At 34.0% G+C, this 22,774-nt stretch overlaps 1 protein-coding gene across 3 annotated transcripts; it reads right to left on the bottom strand.

Moving 5' to 3' along the window:
* Positions 1 to 1,306: 1,306 nt before the first annotated feature.
* On the bottom strand, positions 1,307 to 18,997 carry LOC110028883. 3 transcript variants are annotated; one of them, XM_020730917.1, is made up of 4 exons: positions 18,737 to 18,990; positions 16,466 to 18,557; positions 13,530 to 13,840; positions 1,307 to 1,864 (listed from the first exon to the last, which is right to left on the bottom strand). In XM_020730917.1, the coding sequence occupies exons 2-4, from the start codon at positions 18,499 to 18,501 to the stop codon at positions 1,515 to 1,517; spliced, it is 2,697 nt and encodes an 898-aa protein (XP_020586576.1). In that variant the 5' UTR covers positions 18,502 to 18,557; positions 18,737 to 18,990; the 3' UTR covers positions 1,307 to 1,514. The 3 variants fall into 3 exon arrangements, with proteins under 3 accessions (XP_020586576.1, XP_020586577.1, XP_020586578.1); XM_020730918.1 differs by having other exon boundaries at positions 16,466 to 18,506; XM_020730919.1 differs by lacking the exon at positions 1,307 to 1,864 and adding an exon at positions 2,216 to 2,910 and having other exon boundaries at positions 18,737 to 18,997.
* Between the last annotated feature and the right edge of the window lie 3,777 nt (positions 18,998 to 22,774).

The following is a 22,774-nucleotide window of genomic DNA, read 5'->3' as shown; positions in this document are numbered from 1 at the left end:
TTCTAAAATACAGAAAATTCATATATTTTTGAATAAATAATTTATATGATCCCTAAGCATTTTCTTAAGAAATTTTGGGTATTTTATAAGACATTGATATTATATGTCTCATAAGCATATATATTTATTTAAGCAATATCACAATAATTAAAACATAAAAAATCACAATAATTAATAAAAGTAATACATTAAAAAACTTAAATGAAATTATCTTTGTGTAAACTAGAATACTAAAATAACACAAATATTATGACTTCTATATAAAGCTTAGTTTTAACTCAACACTCTTGCCTCTACACAAAGTAAATAGTAGGTTAGTTTACTGACCCTAGAATTAGGTTAGGTCCACTTTGATAGTGATTTATTAGTTTGTTGTGAATGTGATTGTTGTGATTGCTTCTTAGAATGAATGGCATGGCAAAGTAGCCTGTGCGCTAGACTGGATGTTAGGACGAGTAGTTAGTTATTTCTGTCATCTATATTTTGTAGTAGGTCGTGCTTAATGGGACAACTGCAAATCAAAAATGCATATAAAAGACTTTTTTTGTAAGTGCTAAAAATAATACCTCCAAGAAAGGTGTATGGTGTTGTCGCACGGCACTAGGTCCAAGTAATCTTTGATGAATTTTTGTGCTTGTGGGGTGCTTCGTGATGCTAATACTTTTCTATAGGGACTTTAAGTAAACTTAGTTTTTACTTTATTGTGATCAAGTTTGTTGCAGAGTCAGGTGTATTTACTTGTTATTGTTGGTTAGCTATATAATCTCTTGGGTGATCCGAAGTGGGACTCATTCGAAAATGGAGCGAGGATGAACCTCAACTCAATGATGGGGCGGGGATGAACTTCAATGCAAATCAATGCTAAAGGATTAGCATGAAAGCAAGGATAAATCCGAATGTACCGAAACACAAATTGAAGACGCTCATCAATTCTAGCCAACCGACAAATCTGTCTTAGATATAGGACGGGTTGTATGAGAGGCAAATGCTCGACTATCTCACCTCTATCTCTTCTAGGGTGTACGGCATTATTCGGCCATACCCAGCCCTTCTGGTTTTGCTTTATTGGTTTGCCTAGTTGGTTTGTTTTGTTTATTTTCGTGTGCTGGTTTAGAAATTACATATTTTTACACGCACACACGGATTTTACCTCCAATATTTTTAATGTGAGTTAAACATAGAGTGTTGCATTAAAAAAATATCCAAGTAAATACACTAATTCTGTGGCGTGCTTATAAATCCCCTTCTAATTTACATAAAAGTGAAGTCCCTATCAAATTACATTTATCAAAGTGCAATTCTGTAATTATCTTACAAACAAATGAATGATAACTTATAATTTCATTCAAAAGTTTGATGAACTTGGTGTTTCATACATCAAAACAAAACTACACCTCATCATAGCCACACATAAAATTAATCCCAACGTAACGAATCCGTAAATTAAGTGATTTTCCAAAAGCTACAGATAAACATCAAAGTATTAAAAACAAAATCATACCAGTAGCAGTGCATTAATCGGTTTTGAGAGGGGCGTCCGCAATGGCTTCAATATCATCCTTCTTACTTTTAAGCAGAGATCTCCTCTTTGTTTCTGGGTCCAGTTTATCCATGTCTTCTGCAACAGCTAAGTAGCCATATAAGAACTCCTCTTCCTTAGATTCGCCTTCTCGTCCGCTGGTTTTCTTGAAGGAAGAAATTTGCCGGAATTCTAATTTGCCGTGCTTTCTATCAGTGAAATACTTGTCAAGTTTTTCTGCTTTTTGCAGGCCAGAAAATGTAGGCATAAATTTAACGGAGAAGGTACTTTGATTTGCGAGCTTCCGAAGGCAGGCGTGAACCTTCCCGGAGCCAAAGCCCGTGTCTGCGAAAATTGATGCATTTTAGAAATGGAGTAATTGGACTGTGTGTGTTCTAGAGATGTCCGAGTTCTTTGATTGAAGAAGAATCGAATATATTGAAATAACTTCTGTGGTTGTCATGACACATTCTAGAAAGATCTACATACATGCCACTTAATCCCTATGTATTTACATATCTAACACCTGAGCTTCAATTTTTACAAACATGTCACCTTACCTATGTGCGAAAATGCATATTTCACCTTCTGAAAGCTAATGTGATATGAAAGATTTGAGTGGTATAAATGTAAAATAGTAATGTTTAGGTGTTAGAAGTGTAAATACTCAGAATTGGGGTGGTATTTAACGTGCTATGCATGTAAATGCCCCTACATTTCAAATGGCATAAGATGATGGGTACAAATAGAGATTGAGAATGGCTGCAATACTGGATTTTGAAAATCGCCCGATTTAAGCGTGTTACGAATAAAAGGAAAAAATAAGAGTTTCAAATTCCTCGAACTGATTATCATACTAAGATGAATTTTACGCACTCATCAAAAGGCTTAATGGCTGACAAATGACCTTACATGGATGCAATCTATTGTGAATAAGTTCATATTGCTGCGATAATCTTCCCATATAGATGATGAAACGTGATATGTGGACGAGCAGGTGATGCATGCGGTGGTAGTGGGCAATTATAGTGGTGAACGGGAAATGCAGAATTTGAGAACCCCGCCTGATTTAAGCAGTTTTTACAACAACAACCACAGGCCTTTATCCCACCAAGTCAGGTCAGCTGCAAGAATCATTTTTCTCCATTGTGTCTTATTTAGTGTCATATTTTCATTTGATAACAAGTTAAAATCATGTTTTATACAGTATGCCCGAGTCTTTTGAAGGGTTTATTTGGCGCAGCTGCAGCTTCTCAGCTTTTCAGTTGCAGCTGCACTGCTCTAGAAAGTTGTTGTGGGGAAGCTGACTGTCTGTTTGTTGCGGCTGTGTGAAAACAGTTGTGGGATAGCTGTTTCTAGAAAAATGACTATTCTGTCCCTGTTTAGTAAAGCTGTTTAAAACAGAATTATGATAGTCATATATTTGATATTTCAGAAGCAGAAATTTACTTCAAAACAGAATAAAAGTTCAGATACATTACCCATTTAACAGTGAGTACCGAAAGTGCTTAAGAAAAAGAAAAAAAAACTAATAAAATTATAAGTAAAATAATGATGATATTATTTTTAACATGAAGTTGAATTCAACATTATCTGATCCACCCTTTTCACTTATGGGGTAAGATGCGACAGGAATACTGTTGTAAATTTGTTTGAATCATTTCAAAGGTTACTTTCATAGCTACAATGCATGTAATTCCATTGAAAGCAGAAGCTTGATAATTCTTGCTCAAATGAAGGTACCAAACATCCCCATAATGTGGTTTCATAGCTATAATACCAACAACGAAAAACTTCCCAAATACTCTTCTTCAAAGTCTAGCATCATCTCAATCCTATAAAGATATCAGGGTTTAGGATTAATGGGCTTATTGCTCTATTTAACCCATCAGCATAAAGTAGGGATAACTGCATACGTAACGCTTGAAACATTGCTACTTACAAGACTAGCACCGACTTCCAACTATCTTTTAATTCTCACCAAAATTTCACAATGAGAATTTTACATAAATTTATTGACGAACAGGACACACTGAATCAAATTCACCATTGTTCAATGTGAAATCAAAAGCACCCACCATTTCCCAAGAATCTTTACAAAAAATGCATTTGCTGGCAAGTTTGAATAGGAAAGCTTTAAAAAGCACTCGAAACAGGGAAAAAGGGAAAACGAAGTGCTCGAAACAGGGAAAAAGGGAAAACGAAGTGCTCCATCTAGAGGAATAATACTAACGAAGTGCTCGAAACAGGGAAAAAGGGAAAACGAAGTGCTCCATCTAGAGGAATAATACTCTCAATAACCAAATTAGTATTTTGAGCTTATGCAGAAGATTAATTTACCCAGGAATTTCTCAAAATAAACCTCGCTCAAGTTTTTTTTGGGCTCCCTCGAGTTATTTGATTTCTGTCGAGGAGAAGAAGAAGAAGAAAGAAGAAGAGGCACATGAAACTTACAGTGGAGGAAGACGATCGTCAGCTATCGGAGAAGAGGAGGAAGACGACCGTCGCGGCTTGCTCTTCTTTCGCGGGATCTACTGTCGGCGGTTAGGACTGGTAAAAAGGGGGCAAGGGGGTAAAAAGCTGATCGACGAAGCTGGACCGCATGTAAGGAGGAGATTTCCACGTTTACACCAAATTGCAGGAAGTCGCGGTTGCACTGCCGCCCCAAACGAACGAAACCAGTAGCATGGTGCCGCGCTGCAGGTAAACTGCCGCCCCAAACGTAGCCTAAGTCTACCTCTACCTCTCTTCACATAAGTCAAATCTAAAACATCTACTCTCCAGACCAATCTTGAGATGGTCAATGTTTAATGTAAGCAAATCATCTAAAACGACTCTCTCTCTAATCTTGTCTATCACTGGAGCTACCCCAAGCCTTGCATGGATATTTTTTCGCATTTTGTCTCTAAGTGTAAAGCCCCTCATCTGCCTAAGCATTCTAATCACAACAACACTTGGTTTTATACTTCTCTTTATAGCCCAACACTTTGCACATAAACATTGCAGGTCTCATCATCATCTTATAAAATTTTCCTTTAACTTTAAACAATATTTCTCTATCACACAATAGGCCTAACGCATTTCTAAACTTCAACCATCCAATATGAATTCAACTAATAACATCCACATCTATATCACCATCACTTTGAGCAATGAACCCAAGTTATCTAAATTGTTCACACCTTTTAATAATTTGATCATCAATTTTTACAGCTCTGCCACTAGATCAACTACTACTAAATTTACATTTCATGTATAGTTTTAGATCTACTAAAAAAAAAATGCCTTTAGACTCTAATGCAGACCTCCATAAATTAAGTTTTTTCTGAACTCTTTCTTTAGTTTTCTCCACCAACAAAATATCAACAAAAACCATACAACAAGGTACTTCCTTTTGTAAATGTCTAGTAAAAACATTCATAACTAAAGCAAAAGGATATAGGCGATCCCTTGAAATAGGAAAATACTTGGTCACTCCTATTCGAACACAAGAAACAACTTTAGTATACATATCTTTAATTATTTGAATATAAATCACATTCACACATGTTATTTAAAAATCCATGTTAGACATTTGCATAAAAATTATTAGGTTAATTCCTTCTCATCACCCTTCGTGTTTTCATCAATAATAATAATAATGATAATATCTCTTAAAATAAAAATCTGTGACCTAAGAAATTTTGTGTAGCATCCTGGGCATATCATAGTAGATCTCAAGAAAAATCGTGTTTTCATCAATAATAATAATAATGATAATATCTCTTAAAATAAAAATCTGTGACCTAAGAAATTTTGTGTGTAGCATCCTGGGCATATCATAGTAGATCTCAAGAAAAAAATTCAAGGTCTTAAGAAGTCCTATATCACTTGTTTAAAGAAAAATTAAGGGTATTTACACACATACCAACCAATTCCTATATGTTTACATATCTAACACCCAAACTTCGCTTTTTACATTTATGTCGCCATTGTTTTCAAATTACTTCAAAAATACAATTGTTTTAACTTTTAAAAAGTGGAATACAAGTCCTATATCACTTGTTTAAAATAACTGGTGAACAATTCTGATGATATTTCAAGAAGGTGACCTCGTCTGATTTCAGTTAAAAAAAAGGACAATTCCTTATAGGAGCTTTCAAAAAACTGAAACCCAGATAGATGAGCCTTTTAGAATTCTGTGAAAACTCAACGACAACGTATACAAGATTGACTTACGAGGGGACTACAACATTTCAGCCATATTCAACGTTGTAAATCTTACTCCGTACTTCGAGGATCCAGAAGCTTCGATAGTTGAGGTCAAAGCTCCCCTAATCTTGGAAGACTGACGCAGGGCTCATCGAGGACCTACTGGGTGCGGGACCAGCCCAGCTAGACCGACCAATCCTCTTGGAAAGGGGCTCCACCGCCCTCTACTTCCTACTCTTTCCTTTCATTTTTCTCTCTTCCTTTTCCTTTCCTTTCTTCATCTTCCTATTTTCCTTCCTAGGTCATTTACTAATTTAAATCCTTTCCTAAAAGCCTAAATCATGATTTTATTCTTATTCCCTGATTTAATCATTTCCTAAAATTTAATATCTTGATTTTATTTTTTTTTTCATTTCTTAATTTAAATGTTTCCTGAATTATGGTCAATTCTTTTATAAATAGAAGTTGAAGTATCTAGTGTTAGGGGTCTTGATTTTGAAATATGAATTCAATTGTATCCGACGAAGAGGAAGCTGCTCCCGATTGTAACCACGTTCGAGGTGGTGTTTATCTTCATTGTTCCAACCACTACCCACTGTCCACCGACGCTCCAGCCAACCTCTAGCACGCCACCTCCCTACCAACCTTGAGCCGCCCAGTTCTCCCTGTTCCTCCCAAATCGTCGCGCAATTGACATGCTGCCTCTCTGCAGACAACAACCACGTACTGCCCTCCCAGACTAGCATTGATCACCCTGCACCTTCCTTGCAGGCCGTTCGCAGCCAACCTGCTGCCCTTCCAGCCGCCTCCACTGTAGTCTTCCAGCATCACCGCCAGTAGCTCCCCTGTCCCCCCTACCTCCTGCCACCTCATGCCCAGCAGACGGCAACCTCCTCCAGATCTTCCCAACTACTCACATCACTACATAGACCTCTCACCTGCAGTCCTCACCCCCCCCCCCCCCCCCCCCCCCCCCCCCTACCCCAGCAGGCATTGTGTCGCCAACCTTCTCCTGTAGGCCACATCTTCCCTGCCCCTGCAAGGCATCATACCGCAACCCTGCCCCAGCAGGCCACATCTCCCCTTCCTCCTACAGGCTACCCGTTGCTTCCTCTTCTAGTTTTCAGCCTTCGATGATGCTTCCGACTTATGTCGACTATGATTCAACGTCTCTTGCTGTCCCACTTCCACACCAGCCTTCACCACAGCTACCACCCTAGCATCATCTCACTGAACTCCCTCCTCGTCCAGTGTTTCGTGTCTTTATGTGTTGAGTCGTTGTTGTTATGTTTTGTTTTATATTTTGATTTATGTGGTATCTTTTACTTTCCTTGAGTCATCATTGTAACTACCCTTGTTAAGTTATTAATAAATTTGTGTCTTGCATGAGATTTGGGCTAACCTCGGTATCATAAACATACACAGAAAAACATGAGTATTTAATGTATGTGTGTATACATATATTACAGCATGCATATATATGCTATGCATATTTCGGTCAAATCTTCTGCTAGTTAAATTTTTATCCGCACCTGGCAACCGACAACATTCATTCTATCAGTACCTGACCTACCTTATTAGTGGTTTTTTTATCATAACGAGTCCATAAAGCCAATCCAATTCTAGCGATCCTCAAACTTCAGTCAAACCAAGCTTTACAACTAAGGAAGATCAATATCCTTAACGGTATAGGATTCATTTTTTCAAAATAAAGGTTGCCCAATACGCACAAACTTTCTTCTAGGTGTCATAATGCTAGCCCCTTACATCATACCACCAGCAAATCTTAATCACAGTGAGAATTATTGATATACTCATAATATTATTCATGTCAAGCTCTTTCCTTATTCAAGTAAAGCAACCACATTACTAGATAAACCTATTTTCTCATCCTCTAAAACATGTTTACAAGTTACTTTAAGCACGCAACCACCAAGAATTTAATTAAAAAAATACAAGGCATGAGCACCTTACTGCGTTTCACCGCCTAATTATGCAAAATCTATGGCAATCTTAACTAGGCCAAATATTTTGAACGATTTAAGACTTAAGATACAAAATTTGCACCTAATCTATGGCAATCTTAACGAAGGTATCACAATAATTTTCAGTGTTCAATAATCAACAGGAAAGAAATTACTAAGAAAAAAATTATTTAACTAGATGAACAATTTTTTTTTTGGCGATTTAAGTTGAAAACTTTTAGTGCCAAGGTCCTCCCAAGGTGAGTTGATGTAAAATGATTAAAAGAGGAGCAGAATAGATGTAAGCCAGCGCAAGTTTCATGAAATCACTAAAAAGATGACCATCTAATGGAGTTCTTAGAATCAGGCCAACAAAAAATTATATATCTTTCAGTTTCTACCATCTTTTTCCAAAAACAATCCTCTAGAGGAAACACGTTCCACTCTTTCGTCCATCAAGAAAACATGAAAAAAAATCAGCATAGAACTTACGAGTTAACCAAATAATCCTGCACATTTTTTAAGGAAACAAAGCAAATAAATCTGCACTTGAAAACTAATCATGGTAATACAAAAAATAAATGTACTAGTTGAATCAAATATAGAATAACTAAATAAGCTTAAAAAGCTGTAATGTAAGTTATCTCCAGTAATGCCAAAGCCATTGACGGGGAGCGTTCTTCAAAATCTGTAAGTCACTTCTCTGGTTGGATGTATTATTCCTTTGACTTCAGAGAATTAAACAATTTATCATAAGAGAGAGCTCAAAATATTCAGGAGAGATTATCTCGTAGGAAGAAAGTTAGGTTTGATTATTCTGTTTTTGGTGGCCTGTTTTTTTCTACATTTTTTCTAAATCTTGTTGTTGGATTAAATACAAGATTAATTTTACTCAAATTTCAGCCTTTATAAGAGCATGATTTTTAAGCGGTTGCATGTTTTGAATTTCTAAATTTCTAAGCATTGTTCCTAGCAAAAGACTTGAGCTTTTATTTTATTCAATCAACTCTTATTATATTTTTTTTTAATTTTCATCAAAAAATAAATAATTGTTAAATTGAGTTTGTGCATCTTATTGTATATCTACATTAAAAAATATGAGGGTGTGTTTGGGGCAGCTTATTTGTCGCTTGTGCGTTTTCAAAACGCCGTGGAAGCGTTTGTTTAAAGCGTTTTGCCTGAGTTTCAGAAAACGAAGTTTTTAAAATGTATTAGACGCTGAAAGTGCATATGACCCCGCGTCCGGGCGTTTTGGTTTTCGATCGCGATACCCTTCGTTGTTTTATGTGATTCTTCCCCTCTTCCCCTCTGATTCGCCGATTCTACTCCTCTCCCTTCGTTCTCTGCGATTCTTCCCCTCTGGTTCGCCTCGCCTATATCGATTCTTCCCCTGCGATTCGCCTCGCCTACTCTCTACCGTTCCATTATATCAATTCTTCTTCTGCGATTCTTCACGGTCCTCACCACCTCCTTACTGGTGTTCTTCACGCAGTAGAGGGGACCGGCTGTGGGGTTGGGATGGTGAGACCAATAGTGAACAGGCTAATGTCTCCAAGGGTTGGGCATCTACTATGGTAATTTTTTTTCTTTTACATTTTTTTCTTTTTCCCCTTTAATGAACAATTTTATACTCTTACAAAAAATCTAAAAAATTAGCCTTTGCAATTCATAATCACTTGATCAAATAGAAAAATGCACAAATTATTAATTTTCACAGTTCAATAGAAAGTTTGTCTCACTTTTCTCTTCTTTATTTTGCTTTAGATCTGAAATACTTTTACTGTGTTTTTTTATCTGGCATTTAGAATTGTGAGCGGTGATTTGATTTGTGTAATGTAGTTGTTTTGAGGGGATTGACATTTTGAAGAATATGAAAGTCGGTTAGTTTTAAATTTGGACGCCTTTCTGCATTATAGTCATTTTGGTTAGATTCTGCGTATTTATAAATAACAGTTGATGATCTTACGTTTGGAACAATAGCTATAATAGTAGTTGACGATGTTAAGAGACAATTTCAATTTAGTTTTGGAAGAACATTTTAGAGGTATCTCTTTTGTCATGAGAAATAATGAGAATCTTGTATTTACTTCCCTTTATCATTGTGCTTGTATCAGTTGTTTTCCAAACGCATAAACCAAACAGCTAAACAGTTTATCCAAATTAAGGAGGGCAAAATGATATTTTATCAAGAATCAGCTGTTTTCGAAACGCACAAACCAAACAGCTAGCCAGATTATCAGGATAAGATATTGATCAGCAGATTATCAGGATAAGTTGATTATCTGGATAAGTTGGATAAGCTACAGCTGCCCCAAAATGAATCTTAAAAAGTCCTAAACTAGTTTAGTATTGAAGTTCAAGTAACATCATGATGCCTTCTAGGTGTACCATATAATAACTGATCAATTAAAAAAAAAAAGCAATTTAAATCAACTCAATTTAATTATGATTCTAACCAATTCCAACAAGACAATTGTGTGGTCAAGAATTATACTCTTACATTCAAAAAGAGACAACCTAAGGTATTTCAGATTTGATACTTGGTTTGATGGCTTTGATGGAACTCATTGAAATATTTACTAAAATAAAAACTAATTGGGCATAATCAATAATCTTGTTGAAGTGTTGATATAAAATAAAATTTACAAGAGCATATTTGAAATATAAAATTAAAGAATAAAATTTCTAATCCACCAATACAGAAACAAATAGTCTATAACTAATTTACAAACATTAAAAAGGTAACCAGTGTATTTCAAAATTTTGAAAGATTTAAAGACCATGCTGCAAAAAATTATTACTTGTAGATTACTATAATATTAACATCTATTTCATTAAATGTATGAGATAACATCAAGCATAAATTAAATTTCAATAAACAAAACAATAAATGAGCATTTACACATAATTTAAAGTTTGAGGGATACAATCCACTTATTTGGACTATTGTACATGTATCTACTATAAATCGTGCTATAAAAAAAGTATTTGATCTTATTGAAGGCAAAATAGCTCAAAAATATTCTTTGAATAATGAATTAATTGCAAAAAAAAAAAAAAAAATCACAAGTACAATATGATTTTCTATATCTGATTTTATTAAAACAGAATCTACAATAGAATATGTTAAATTTCATATGTTTTAGTGTATGGTCGACCTAGCTCATTTGACAACCCTATAAATTAAGTATCCACTAAAATTATCTCCACATCTATGAAATAAATTGATATAAATTTATTTTTTATAATTGATTTCTTAACTTGCACATTCGCAAAAGAACCTCATTAAAAAAAAGAAAAAAAAAAACTGCATTAGCATACCCATAAAATTATTCATAATAGCTTCCACTAAAACATATGAAATTTGAAACCTTAGTTATTGGTTGAATGTAAGGGTAACTCATCAAAACTAATCAAAAAATTTTAGGCTTATTTTCTTTAAATAAATTGTCGATCCATATAAAACAAATGTCATATTTAGTTGGTTTTTAGTATATCAAAAATAAACTTTATGGAATCTAGTAAATATAATTTTTAAATTTCTTGAACATATCATCCCCTTAGAATTAGTTGTATTGAGTCTACTAGAAGCATAGCAAGCATTTTAGCATTGTCGTCGCATGCATTACATCCTTAAAAACCACCCATTAGTCATGTGCATGATTTGCAAAAGAACATTTGCAGGTAATTTGCTAATCATAACCATTACAAGTTCACAAATAATTAAATTACAGAATAATAATTAAATTACATAATGGTCATATAAATATTGAAAGATTTCCTATATAAACACTTTAAAAATTAATTGCTAGAAAAATGAAGAAGTCATATGAAGAATTGGATTAAATGATTAATAGTTAGAAATCCAAGAAAATTTTAGTATTTTTCAAAATTTTAATGTATTTAATTTGTCTTTATATGATGAACAACTAAGTAATACAATGGATTCTTTACATTTCATCCATATAGATTCACATTCAATTCATTATCCACAAAATTCCTCAACTTTGGTATTGATCTTATTCCTACAGCTATTATTGGAAATAAAATCATATCCATGAGTGATGGATATTGAAAATTCCTTATATGGTGTAGAAATTGCTGACAATATGTTGATCCTTTCAATTTATTTTCTCATTGAAAGTGCAAAAATTATTCTCAATCATACTTGAAAAGGATCAACTCAATAATTTTTCCAATTCATTTTTGCATTGAGTTATGAGTTTTAATCCTGTAATTTACAATTCTTGAAACAGAATTTTCCTTCTTTTACATGATGGCCACAACTTCTATGACTACCCTCTGTTGTGATCCAAGTGGGTGGCTTTTGTTGCGAGTAATGTTCACACTGTCTGTGGACTTGCAGGTGGCCAGCTAATGCATTTTTTATCAATGCATAAGAAATTCTAAATATTTTTAAAAAATAAAAATCTTAGGACTTTTACCAAGCTCAAGGGATTTTAATCTAACAAAAATTCTAGTTGACGTGTTACTCCTTTTACCTCTAGCAGTCAAATCTTTGACAAGTGTGAGACTTGAATATATTTGGAAAAGTCATTTCCATATATAATCATGATTCACGAACCCTGCTTATTCTGATTTGTTATACTTCCCTTCTACTTTATTTCCTTTCTCATTATTTATTTTATTCATCTTTGATTTTCAACGAGTTTCTTTGTTTTTGGTGGTTTTGAATTTCAAGTAAAAGAATAAAATTATTAGGTTAATTCCTTCTCATCACCCTTTGTGTTTTCATCAATAATAATAATAATAATATCTATTAAACTAAAAATCTGTGACCTAAAAAATATTGTGTGTATAGCGTCTGGGGCATATCATAGTAGATCTCATGGAAAAAATTCAAGGTCTTAAGAAGTCTTATATCACTTGTTTAAAATAACTGGTGAGCCATTCATATGACAATAACACTAAAAATTAAGGGTATTTACACACATACCAACCAATTCATATATGTTTACATATCTAACACCCAAACTTCGCCTTTTACATTTATGACGCCACTGTTTTCAAATAACTTCAAAAATACAATTATTTTAACTTTTAAAAAGTGGAGTACAAGTTTTCAAGCAAAGATAAGTTGTTATATATATGTAAAAATTGAAGTTTAGGTGTTAGGCATGTAAATACATAAGAATCATGTGATATGTATGTAAATCATGTGATATGTATGTATATGTATGTAAATCTAAAGGCTCGACAGTCAATTTCCCTATTCTTGGATCAAAATCACGATACACAAATAGCAGATGGGATCATACAAGAACCAGGAATGGCTAAACTTGAGAAATTTTAAGTGCTTTTGTTAAAGTTAGAAACTTCATAGACAGCACCAAAAATTTCCGTCTTAGCTCCTGAAATTAGTGGCAGCAAAAATCTATATATTTCTTATTATTATATGCAATATAGTACCCATAAAAATTCTAAATAGCATTAGATATAACAATCCACGGGCCTTCAAATGGTCAACTACAAGGAAGCATAAAAAAAGATAGACAACGAGGCAGCAGGGAAAAACTGAATCTCACAACATAATGCCATTAATTAGCATTGACTATTCTTGACAAAAATAATTTGATTCGACTACTCAAGCCATAATTAGGGTCATAAAACAGCTTTTTACAAAAAAATAAAAAATACAAACACAATTTAATGAATATAACAACCCATGTCTTATTAAGGCACGTATGATTAGAGGGTTTGAAAAGATATAGAAGTCTTAAAATGTGATCAAATGCAACAAATTTAAAAAATAATATTAATGCTACACAAAAGCACAAAAACCAGGTTAGTTATATGAACAACATTACAAAAGCAAACTCAAGTAGATAACAAACCTCTGAGTTTCTTTTCCAGGCTCTCAAGGGTAACAACTTTTGCATCCTTGGTACCACTATTATCTCCAATTAAAATATTGTGAATAATTACCAGTGGAGGCCACAAAATAAGATCATCCCTCATAGCTTTGGCATCAGCAACCGGCATGGACTGATATGCCCTTGATTTGTCGGGAGGTACACGCCAGTTCCAGCCCAAAAGAACACATAATGCTTTGTGAAAACCTAAATGTTCTGTTTTCAACCCCTTCTTTAGAGAATGGTAGCTGTGTGTAACTAGGCTATTTGTATCCAAAAACTCCTTTGACGTACTGAAACCAAAAAAAAAAAAAAAAACTACACTTGTTGATCAAATCACAATAATTACAGAAAAATAGCAAAAAAGTATATTTTATCTCAAAAAAATTGCAAGAAGAAAAATATGTTAAGATTAAAATAGAATACAGAGAGTTTATGGCACATGCTAAAATACTAGACTTCCCTGAGTAATAACACTTAGTTTGGCAGCTTCAGAGCCAATTTAGATTCCAAAAAAAGCATGCACCGCTATAAATTATGCAGACTTTAATTGCAATAAACATATATAACATTATGAATTCAATACTAAACTGAAATTTAAGACCATTCATTGTGTTACATACTCATCAATCTTAGCACTGTAGCAGAAGCTGAATAGAACCAGCCAAAGGAAACAAGGGAGCAATGATTTGAACTTTTTTTCAGAAAGAGCTACATTCATGCATCATGAAACAACCCAATCTTTGCAGGACTACAAAGAATAACAACAAACAGCAATGATCTACTCGACTTATCAGCTTGGCGGTTGGAGAAAAGAAAAAAACAGAAGAGTAAGCCAAACAGGTGACCATTTATACTATGAGATAAAGTATGGTAATTAAAGTTTACATGACAAAGGATTTCAAGAAAATAGTAATTTATTGGCACATTTTATAGAATTATGTGCTCCACTGAGCAAGTATATAACAAAGTCTAAAATTGTCTAATTGGGTATTGATACATTCTTACATTTTAAAGCCTAAGCATCAAAATCAACAAAATTTTGCAAAATAAAAAGTATTATACTAAGTTCAAATCATGTAATAAAAAGTAACATATGCAAATAATATAACATTTTAACATCTTAATATTATATTCTTCAAAGTAAAAAAGTAATATGTTAACATCAAAACATTAAATCATAAAACAAGAAAGGTTATGTAATAATCAAAATAAAATATAATAGCATAACCATCCAAAATAAACTTTATACGATTAGTTTCTCTTTAACTCTTACTGTCATCCATCCAATTAAAAACATAACAAACCACTAAGATTAATACTTCTAAATTTAGAAGTCCTCATCACTCTTATCACTCGATGAGACTTCATTGGAATCATGAACAAAATGATTTATTTCTCTCTTATCCTCAATTATATTCATGTTCAGTCATTTCTCCTTCACATCTAAAATCTCAATCATCACTCTCTTATTTAATCAAAAAAAAAAATGTACATACCACACAATTCTTATATATTTACAAGTCAAACACGCAAAATTTGATATTTACACTTATAAAACTTTGTTGTCATAAACCTATTCGAGAAAGGTGTATTACAATTTTGAAATGTTAGTAATTGTGAAGTTTTTTATATGATGTTAAGGAATTGTGTGTTATATATGTAAATATAAAATTTTGGATGTTAGATATATAAATATATAAGAATTGTATTGTATGTATGTAAATGCCCTTATTAATTAATAAAAATATTTATTACATTTTAAAATAATATCTATATAAGAGTTAAAAACTTCAATTACACCCACAGTTGTGTATTATAAGGGTAAGTAAAGAACATTTATTAGGGTTATTTTACTTAAATTTATTTAAGAAAAATCCTATATCTAGTTGTACACACCTCACCAAAATTGAGATGAAAGTAAATTTCAAATTTTTTGAGGCGTAACCTTCATGTAAGATGAATTTTTCAAAAAAAAAAAAAAAAACATTAAGGCGAGGATCAATGTAGGCCTCATATTGTGCAATTTTAAGTCATGGTATACATAAATTGGATTCCCTTTCATATTAAGAAGTATTCTAAATTCCCATTCCACATATTAGAAACTACACTCGTAATTTCTGTGTAACTTCATTTATCTGAATGTAAAGTGAGCTAATAACCCTAACCCAACACTATTAAGCTCTTGTCTAAGAACTAAAATTTCTTGGTGATAACACATCACAAACTGCAGTTTCAATTTTTCTAATTGCATCTTCAAAGATTGACTAAACTCATAGATAAGCAACATTTCACCCTTTAGCTGGTCCCAAAACTAAATTTTCAAATAAAGAAAGGTTGAGAAGAATAAATCCTGCCAATAAATACTTAAAAAGGGGGGGCAATGTCAAAATCAGTTTGTCATACCCACTAACTCACCTAGCTGGCTTAAATTTCATTCAAACTCAACTAAATTTTGCAGGAGACTGTGATTCCAATAGTTGCTTCAAATCAGCACCAAGAAAGATGATAATCATATACAAATTAAAAGTTTCAAAGCATGCAACATACTTGAAACATGTTGAGAGCTTATTATTAGTTCCATGTGGAACCAATCTTTGAGATTTTTAGGCACTGCAGTTCTAGTTAAATAGCTTGCCAACCAGAGTCAGAACAATTCCAACTTAATGCTGAAATTGTGATTAAAATAATACTAAACCCGTGTAACCCTAAAAGATTCCAAAACCTTCAATAATTATATAAGATAATTTAAATATATACTACATGCTTTCTCAAATCAGGGACAGAAAGGCATAGTTCCTCATGGTTAGAGCATCAAGTTGCACGTATAGATTTTTCTTAAGGCTGTAAGCGCTTCTGCATCAAGAAAGGAGCAGCTAAATGCTTCCATTAAGTATATTGCAGTAGAGAAGACAGACCTTCCACATACACTGCACAGTAGGCTGTAGCTACTTCCTTGGTTTTTGTATATTCTTTGATTTTGTCTAGTCTCATAAAACAATTTAGAATACCGGAGGAATGCTTTGTGAACTTGCTGCTTAAACTCCTCTGAATCTTCTGAGGGATCATTCTTCACAACATTAGCATGATTGTCATAAGGCCCTCCACCTTGAGCACCAAGCCTATCCTGTATTCCCCTCTTCCAGTTCTTATGAGACCTTAACAAATCTGGTCTTCTTTCTGAGACATACCTAGTATGAAAATCAGAACGAGTGTGCTTCAATCTTCTCTTTAAATTAATATTAAGATCCCTTTCTGCGTGCATGGAAGATGCACCACTTGACAGCATAAAAGCATCAGATTTTGAAATGCCCCCAGAAACTTTTCCATAACGGGAGTGTTTCATGAGCCTTGACTTCGACAGAGAGGGCTCTGATCGCTCTTCAGTCACCCACATTTCATCACTTACATTAAAGGAACGCCGGTCATTCATAAACAATACTCTCGAATGACTCTCATGTAAATCTTCGACGATGTTATGATTTCTTCGGCCCATTCTTTCTAAATCATAATCACGTAAAATTTCATCACTTTCATTAAAGTAACGCCGTTCATTCTTAAACAAGACTCGTGAATGACTTTCATCTATATCTTCAACAATGCTGTGATTTCTTCGCTCCATCCTTTCTAAATCATAATCACGTAAAACATCCATATGTGACATGTCATGAGCACTCATTGATAGCCTATGTTCGTCTAAGCCATGATCTGATATCAGAGGCTTACTATTCCTATGTTCTGCTCTGTGAGACGATGAGAAGAAATCTCTTTCAGGAGTACGACTTTCATCAAAAGGAATCCTTTCATAATCTTGTGATGATTTAACTCGCAAACCACCCTGCCAATCACCTGAATAGGTTAGTAACTCTTGTGTAGTTCTCATATCATCATAATTATGAGAAACACCGCGATTCAAATCATGGTGACAGTCTGAAAAAGTTCTCTGAATTAAATTCCTGTTGGAAGAGACATCTTTGTCCATCCAATCTCCAGGATAGTCTAAGATAGTTGAAGAAGTGGGATCCCTGAAATTAGAAAGGGAGACAGAAGGTATCTTTTTATATGTTTCATCTTGAACCCTAGGTCGATGATCATCTAGGCCTCTTGGATGAAGCTCATCATAATCATGTGTTTGAGACATATCCAGCGGTATAGGCCTCAGTGGATCAGACTTTGGAATTTGATGGTAAGGATAATGCTCCAAGGGGTCATTAGGGTGTCTGCCAATACCATAGGCAAGCCCATCAGATACAGGGCTACGGTGCAACCCTTTGACCTCCTCCTTCAATATGCCTGATGAAGAAGTACTGCTGAAAGGCCTCAGCTGTGAGGAAGGCAGGTTGGGGATGGAGAAATCGCTGGAATGCATACGTCTTCCGTCCATATTATCATGTGGACCCCTATGTCCATCATTATAAGAATGTAACTCAACTTCCTGCATCCCCATGCCAAAACCACCTCCTCTGCATCTCATTGTGTCGGAGTTCTGGTCTGAATAAATGAACCGGGATGTGCGTTCTCCGGTTAGGGTTGAATTTTGCCGCAGCATGCCCTGTTCCGCCATATCCAGTGAGGAGGGTGGCAAATCTTCATTAATCTGGATGATAAACTCTCTATCTTTGATCGACTGTGAAGTCTTCCAGCTAGGGTTAGATGAATTGTGTTCTGGAAGTAAGTATTCGTGTTGGAATCTGAAATCATCATCACGCGATGAGGTTGGTGGTGACGGTAAGCGATAGCGGTGGTGAGGGAGCGGTGAATGGTTATAGATAATTTCCTTTCCATGATCGGAGCGCCTCAATGGATGATCCTGCCGCAGCTCTCTTGACGAACTCCGACGGTCAAAGGACCTATGAGGCATCGCCTGCGGCCTCTGCTGCCGCATAGCTGGGCTTCTGCTGCGACCAAACCGGTGACTCAAAGTGTCGCCGCGCCATTCACGCCGGTCCTTCATCAGTACTGCTGATTCCAATGCTTATCGTATCCTTTACTAAACTAAACGATCAAAACCTTAAAAAAATAAAAGATAAAAAAAAAAACCCTAGATATCGTCGAAGCCTATTCCAAAAATCGGTGAGTCAAGAGCTCCAAGGGGACCAAGAAAGAGTGAAGAAAGCGTGTGGAAAAGAACGGAGATGCAGAATGTTTTGGGAAGGGAACAGAATATAAATCGATAAACGCAACCCTACCTGTCAATGTTGCAGAGAAGTCCTTACCCTAATCCTTGTGCTGCACAATATGGAAAAACAGATTACAAGGTTGCAGAGGAGAACCGGCGCGGAGAATGATGCTGGAGGAATTCATCCAATCATGCGGGTAAACTCGCAAGATTTTTAGGGTTTTCCTGTTTGGACAGCTATGAAGCTTTGAAGCTGGTGGGTCCTTAAAAGCTGCGATTATTTTTTATTTTTTTGTTCTTTTCAAACTCAAAGCTGCTGCCAATAGGACCGTAAACGAGCGAAGCTTCAGTGTGCTTGTTGAGTTATTTGAAATTATTCGTCTTTGAAATTGACTCGTATTCGAAGTAGATTTGTGAACGATTTGTCCATATTCAGCTCGATTTAAATATTGTGTTCTGCCAATAGGACCGTAAACGAGCGAGGCTTGAGTGTGCTTGTTGAGTTATTTGAAATTATTCGTGTTTGAAATTGACTCGTATTCGAAGTCGGTTTGTGAACAATTTGTCCATATTCAGCTCGATTTAAATATTGTGTTCATATTTGACTCGAAATTAGCTCGTGAAAACTAAATTTTAAAAGATAGATTTAAATTGTTGGATTTGAAAAATAAATGTATGCAAAAAAAAAAAAAAACACTAACCACGTTACCACACGATGTGTTACGATTTAAATTTAATTATATATTTTTTTTTTATTTCGAGCTAAAATGAGCCGAACAAGAGAGTTGTTCGTTCGCGTTCGGCTCGTTTATAATTTGAGCTTTAAAAATTTGTTCGTATTCGGCTCATTGCACACGAGTTGTTCGCGAACAACGAGCTTTTTGACAACCCTAATTGCCAAAGTTGCTACCACAACTAATATGTGTTGTTCATATTCGGCCCATTGCACACGAGCTGTTAGCAAACAACGAGCTTTTTGACAGCCCTAATTGCCAAAGTTGCTACCACAACTAATATGTAATAGTGAAATAAATGCATGATTTCGCGTCAATTTTTTAAAAAATTTTATCCAAAGAGATAAAACTGTGATTACACTGCAACGCCATCCAAAACAAACTCTTAATGTTTTAGGTCGTCGTGTTGGCTAAAGAAGCGACGAAATAAACCTATTTTATTTTATTTAGCTTTTTACCTCATTTCTCAAGATAGAACTAGGGATTGAACTAATAATATTTGAGGTTATATTTAAAAATGATAATAGATAAGATTTACGTAAAACTCAATTCTATTTATTTAAATATCTAACACCTAAAATTCAATTTTAATGTGTCATTTTATCTATGCATGAAAAATTGTATTTCACTTGTTAAAAATAATGATATTTTAGATGATATGGATGATTTTTGTGACATAAATGTAAAAAGATATAGTGTTTTGGTATTGTATATGTAAAGAAATAAAATTATGTGGCATGTATATAAATTGAATTTCTTTATAGTACTAAAATTTTTAATGAGATATGAGTGATTTGGTTGGTATGAATGTAAAAAATAGAGTTTAGGGATTAGATATGTAAATTACATGAAATTGGTGCTATAAAACATAAGAAAATATGATTTCTTGTTTAAGGGTGCTGGTATTTGTCGGTTCCAAGCCCGTTCAAATGGGTTCGATGCGGGGGCAGTTTTTAAGTCAACCCGAACCGAACCATTACCCTGTTCATCATACAGTTTTAGAGGTTTTTACATAGCCCTTCAAAATATATTATTTAATTGTCACCTCAGTTTTTGTTTTTATTATTTCATGCTCTTATATTTTTATATGCGGTCACTTGAGCAAGAAAATCAATATATATATATATATATATATATTATAGATATTTTTTCATTTATTCGGCAAATTTGCTCAAAAATTGAATAGTGCTACTACTTTACAGTGATGAATAAATTAAACATGTTGAATATGAGTGAATAAATAAAGTAAAAGAATGACTGATCAATAGCAAGAAGTTACTCGTAAAGAACTCTTCGATTCTTATGGTGTTGATTAAGAATAATGTTGATTTTCTTGATATCTCCTATGATTACTCGCTTCTTCACCTTCGTGTTGATGCCGCAATTGTAGGTACTATTATATTTTATCTTCATTGGCGCTAATGTGCATGTATGACGGTTCTAAAAGAGAGAGCCCGCTTCTCTCGTGCAGTTACTATTGTTGAGAAATGCGCTAATGAAACAATCAGTTGGAGTTGAGTGAGGCAACCCATGGGGTAATATTATTGGTGCTTTCTGTGTTTGGCAAGATCAACTCATCCCACCATGCTTTGCTCTCCTTTTACCCTTCTTGCCACATCTTATTGTATTTGATTGACCATGTTTCATGTCTGTGACATTGTCTCCCTCTCCCCCTCCCCCTTTGTGTCCTTCAAAGCTCTCACATCATCCTCCACCATAATGAAACTCCTAAAGTAAAATGCAATTGAACTCTTAGATGCGAAGAGAGTTTGGCATTTACAAATAGCATTGTTGCATTGCACCACTTTGAATCTAGGAACCATGTGTATTATTAAATAGAATCCTATGATTGAAAGCCACCTATGGTCAGAGTCATGTCTTAAATTGGTAGGGGCCACATCTGGAATTCTATATGCTTGGTGCAAGATTTTGGATTTAGAGCATTGACGAGAACATCAACTACTTAAGCATGAGAGATTATGGAACTTTTTAAGCAAAATCAAACTATTGAAGATTGAGGCACCTTATGTTGTAATAGTTGAAATTTTATCAAAAACTCTAAAATCAAGTCTCTTGTGCATAAGAACTCCTAAGAATGATGACTTCTTGAATCTATGAGAATCACATGTAAAATCATATATGTCTTGTAAATGATTATAGATTAAGAGCACTAACGATGCAAAAAAATTTTAAGTGAAGAAGATTGTGAAATTCATGAATTAAAATGAAATTGAACTGTTCGACATTGAGGAGCCTTATGGTATAAGGATTGGACTTTCATCAAAACTCTAAAATCAATTATGCCCACACAGGAGCACTCATATGATGGATGAGCTTCCGGGAAGTTATACATATGAGATAAGAAAAACACAAGAGCATTAGGCTAATGCGAACAATATCTCAATAAATGAGAGTTTAGGCCATTACAACCCCAACTCCCTTATTGTGCCTTCCCATCATTCATGCCACTTGATAATAGTGATTTGAAAAAGGTTGCAACACTAAGGATTTGGGCACAGTCTTCATCTATTATTTAGATATTTTATACTAATTATTATTTTTGTTTCTTTTATCTTCATGTGTAGTAAAATTTTTTTATTAATTTATTATTTGTTATTAATCATTCTTTTAATTATTCATCTATTTTTATTCAGTAATTATAATATATGTTTTCGACGCCTACTCATTCATATTTTCGATTCATTTAAGGTTCTATTAATTATAAGGTTCTATATATTGCATGTTGAAAAATATATAGAAAAAAGAGTGATAATTTTTTATATTAACATTGCAAAAAATCATATATACACGTATATAATGAAAATTTAATGTATAAAGATTATCGAAGTAAGCTTGTTCCATCAACTAATGAAATTTGTATTATAAAGTACGAAATGATTGGCCTGTCATACCATCAATGAAATACATAATGCTAAAGAAGCGATGAAATGTGATTATTAAAAATTTATATATTAATGATGCTAGAGGATCCTTTTATTATAAGACAATATTATAAATATAAATAAATAAATATATATATATATATATATATATAATGAAATATGTTTAAAATATTTTTTTTGAACACGAAATAGAGGGCGAGTCACCATAACTAAAGTAGACAATTATCTTTCTGCCTAAAAACATAAGTGCAATGGATTTAAAGGAGTGATAGATATAAGGTAATAAATTCAATAGAAGATAAAATAACAAGTTAAGGTTTTATCGTAAGTGCAATGAATTTAAAGGAGTGATAGTTATTTAAGCTATCAAACTTGAAATCATTCAAGGAGTTCATCCAACTCTGGTATAAAACAAAATTTCATTAGACATGAATTTTATCATTCAAAGTTAATCTCATGATCTCAAATCAT

The sequence above is a fragment of the Phalaenopsis equestris genome, unplaced genomic scaffold (genome assembly GCF_001263595.1).
Source record: "Phalaenopsis equestris unplaced genomic scaffold, ASM126359v1 Scaffold000536, whole genome shotgun sequence".
Classification (NCBI taxonomy): Eukaryota; Viridiplantae; Streptophyta; class Magnoliopsida; order Asparagales; family Orchidaceae; genus Phalaenopsis; species Phalaenopsis equestris.
This window is presented reverse-complemented; position numbering and strand designations above follow the sequence as displayed.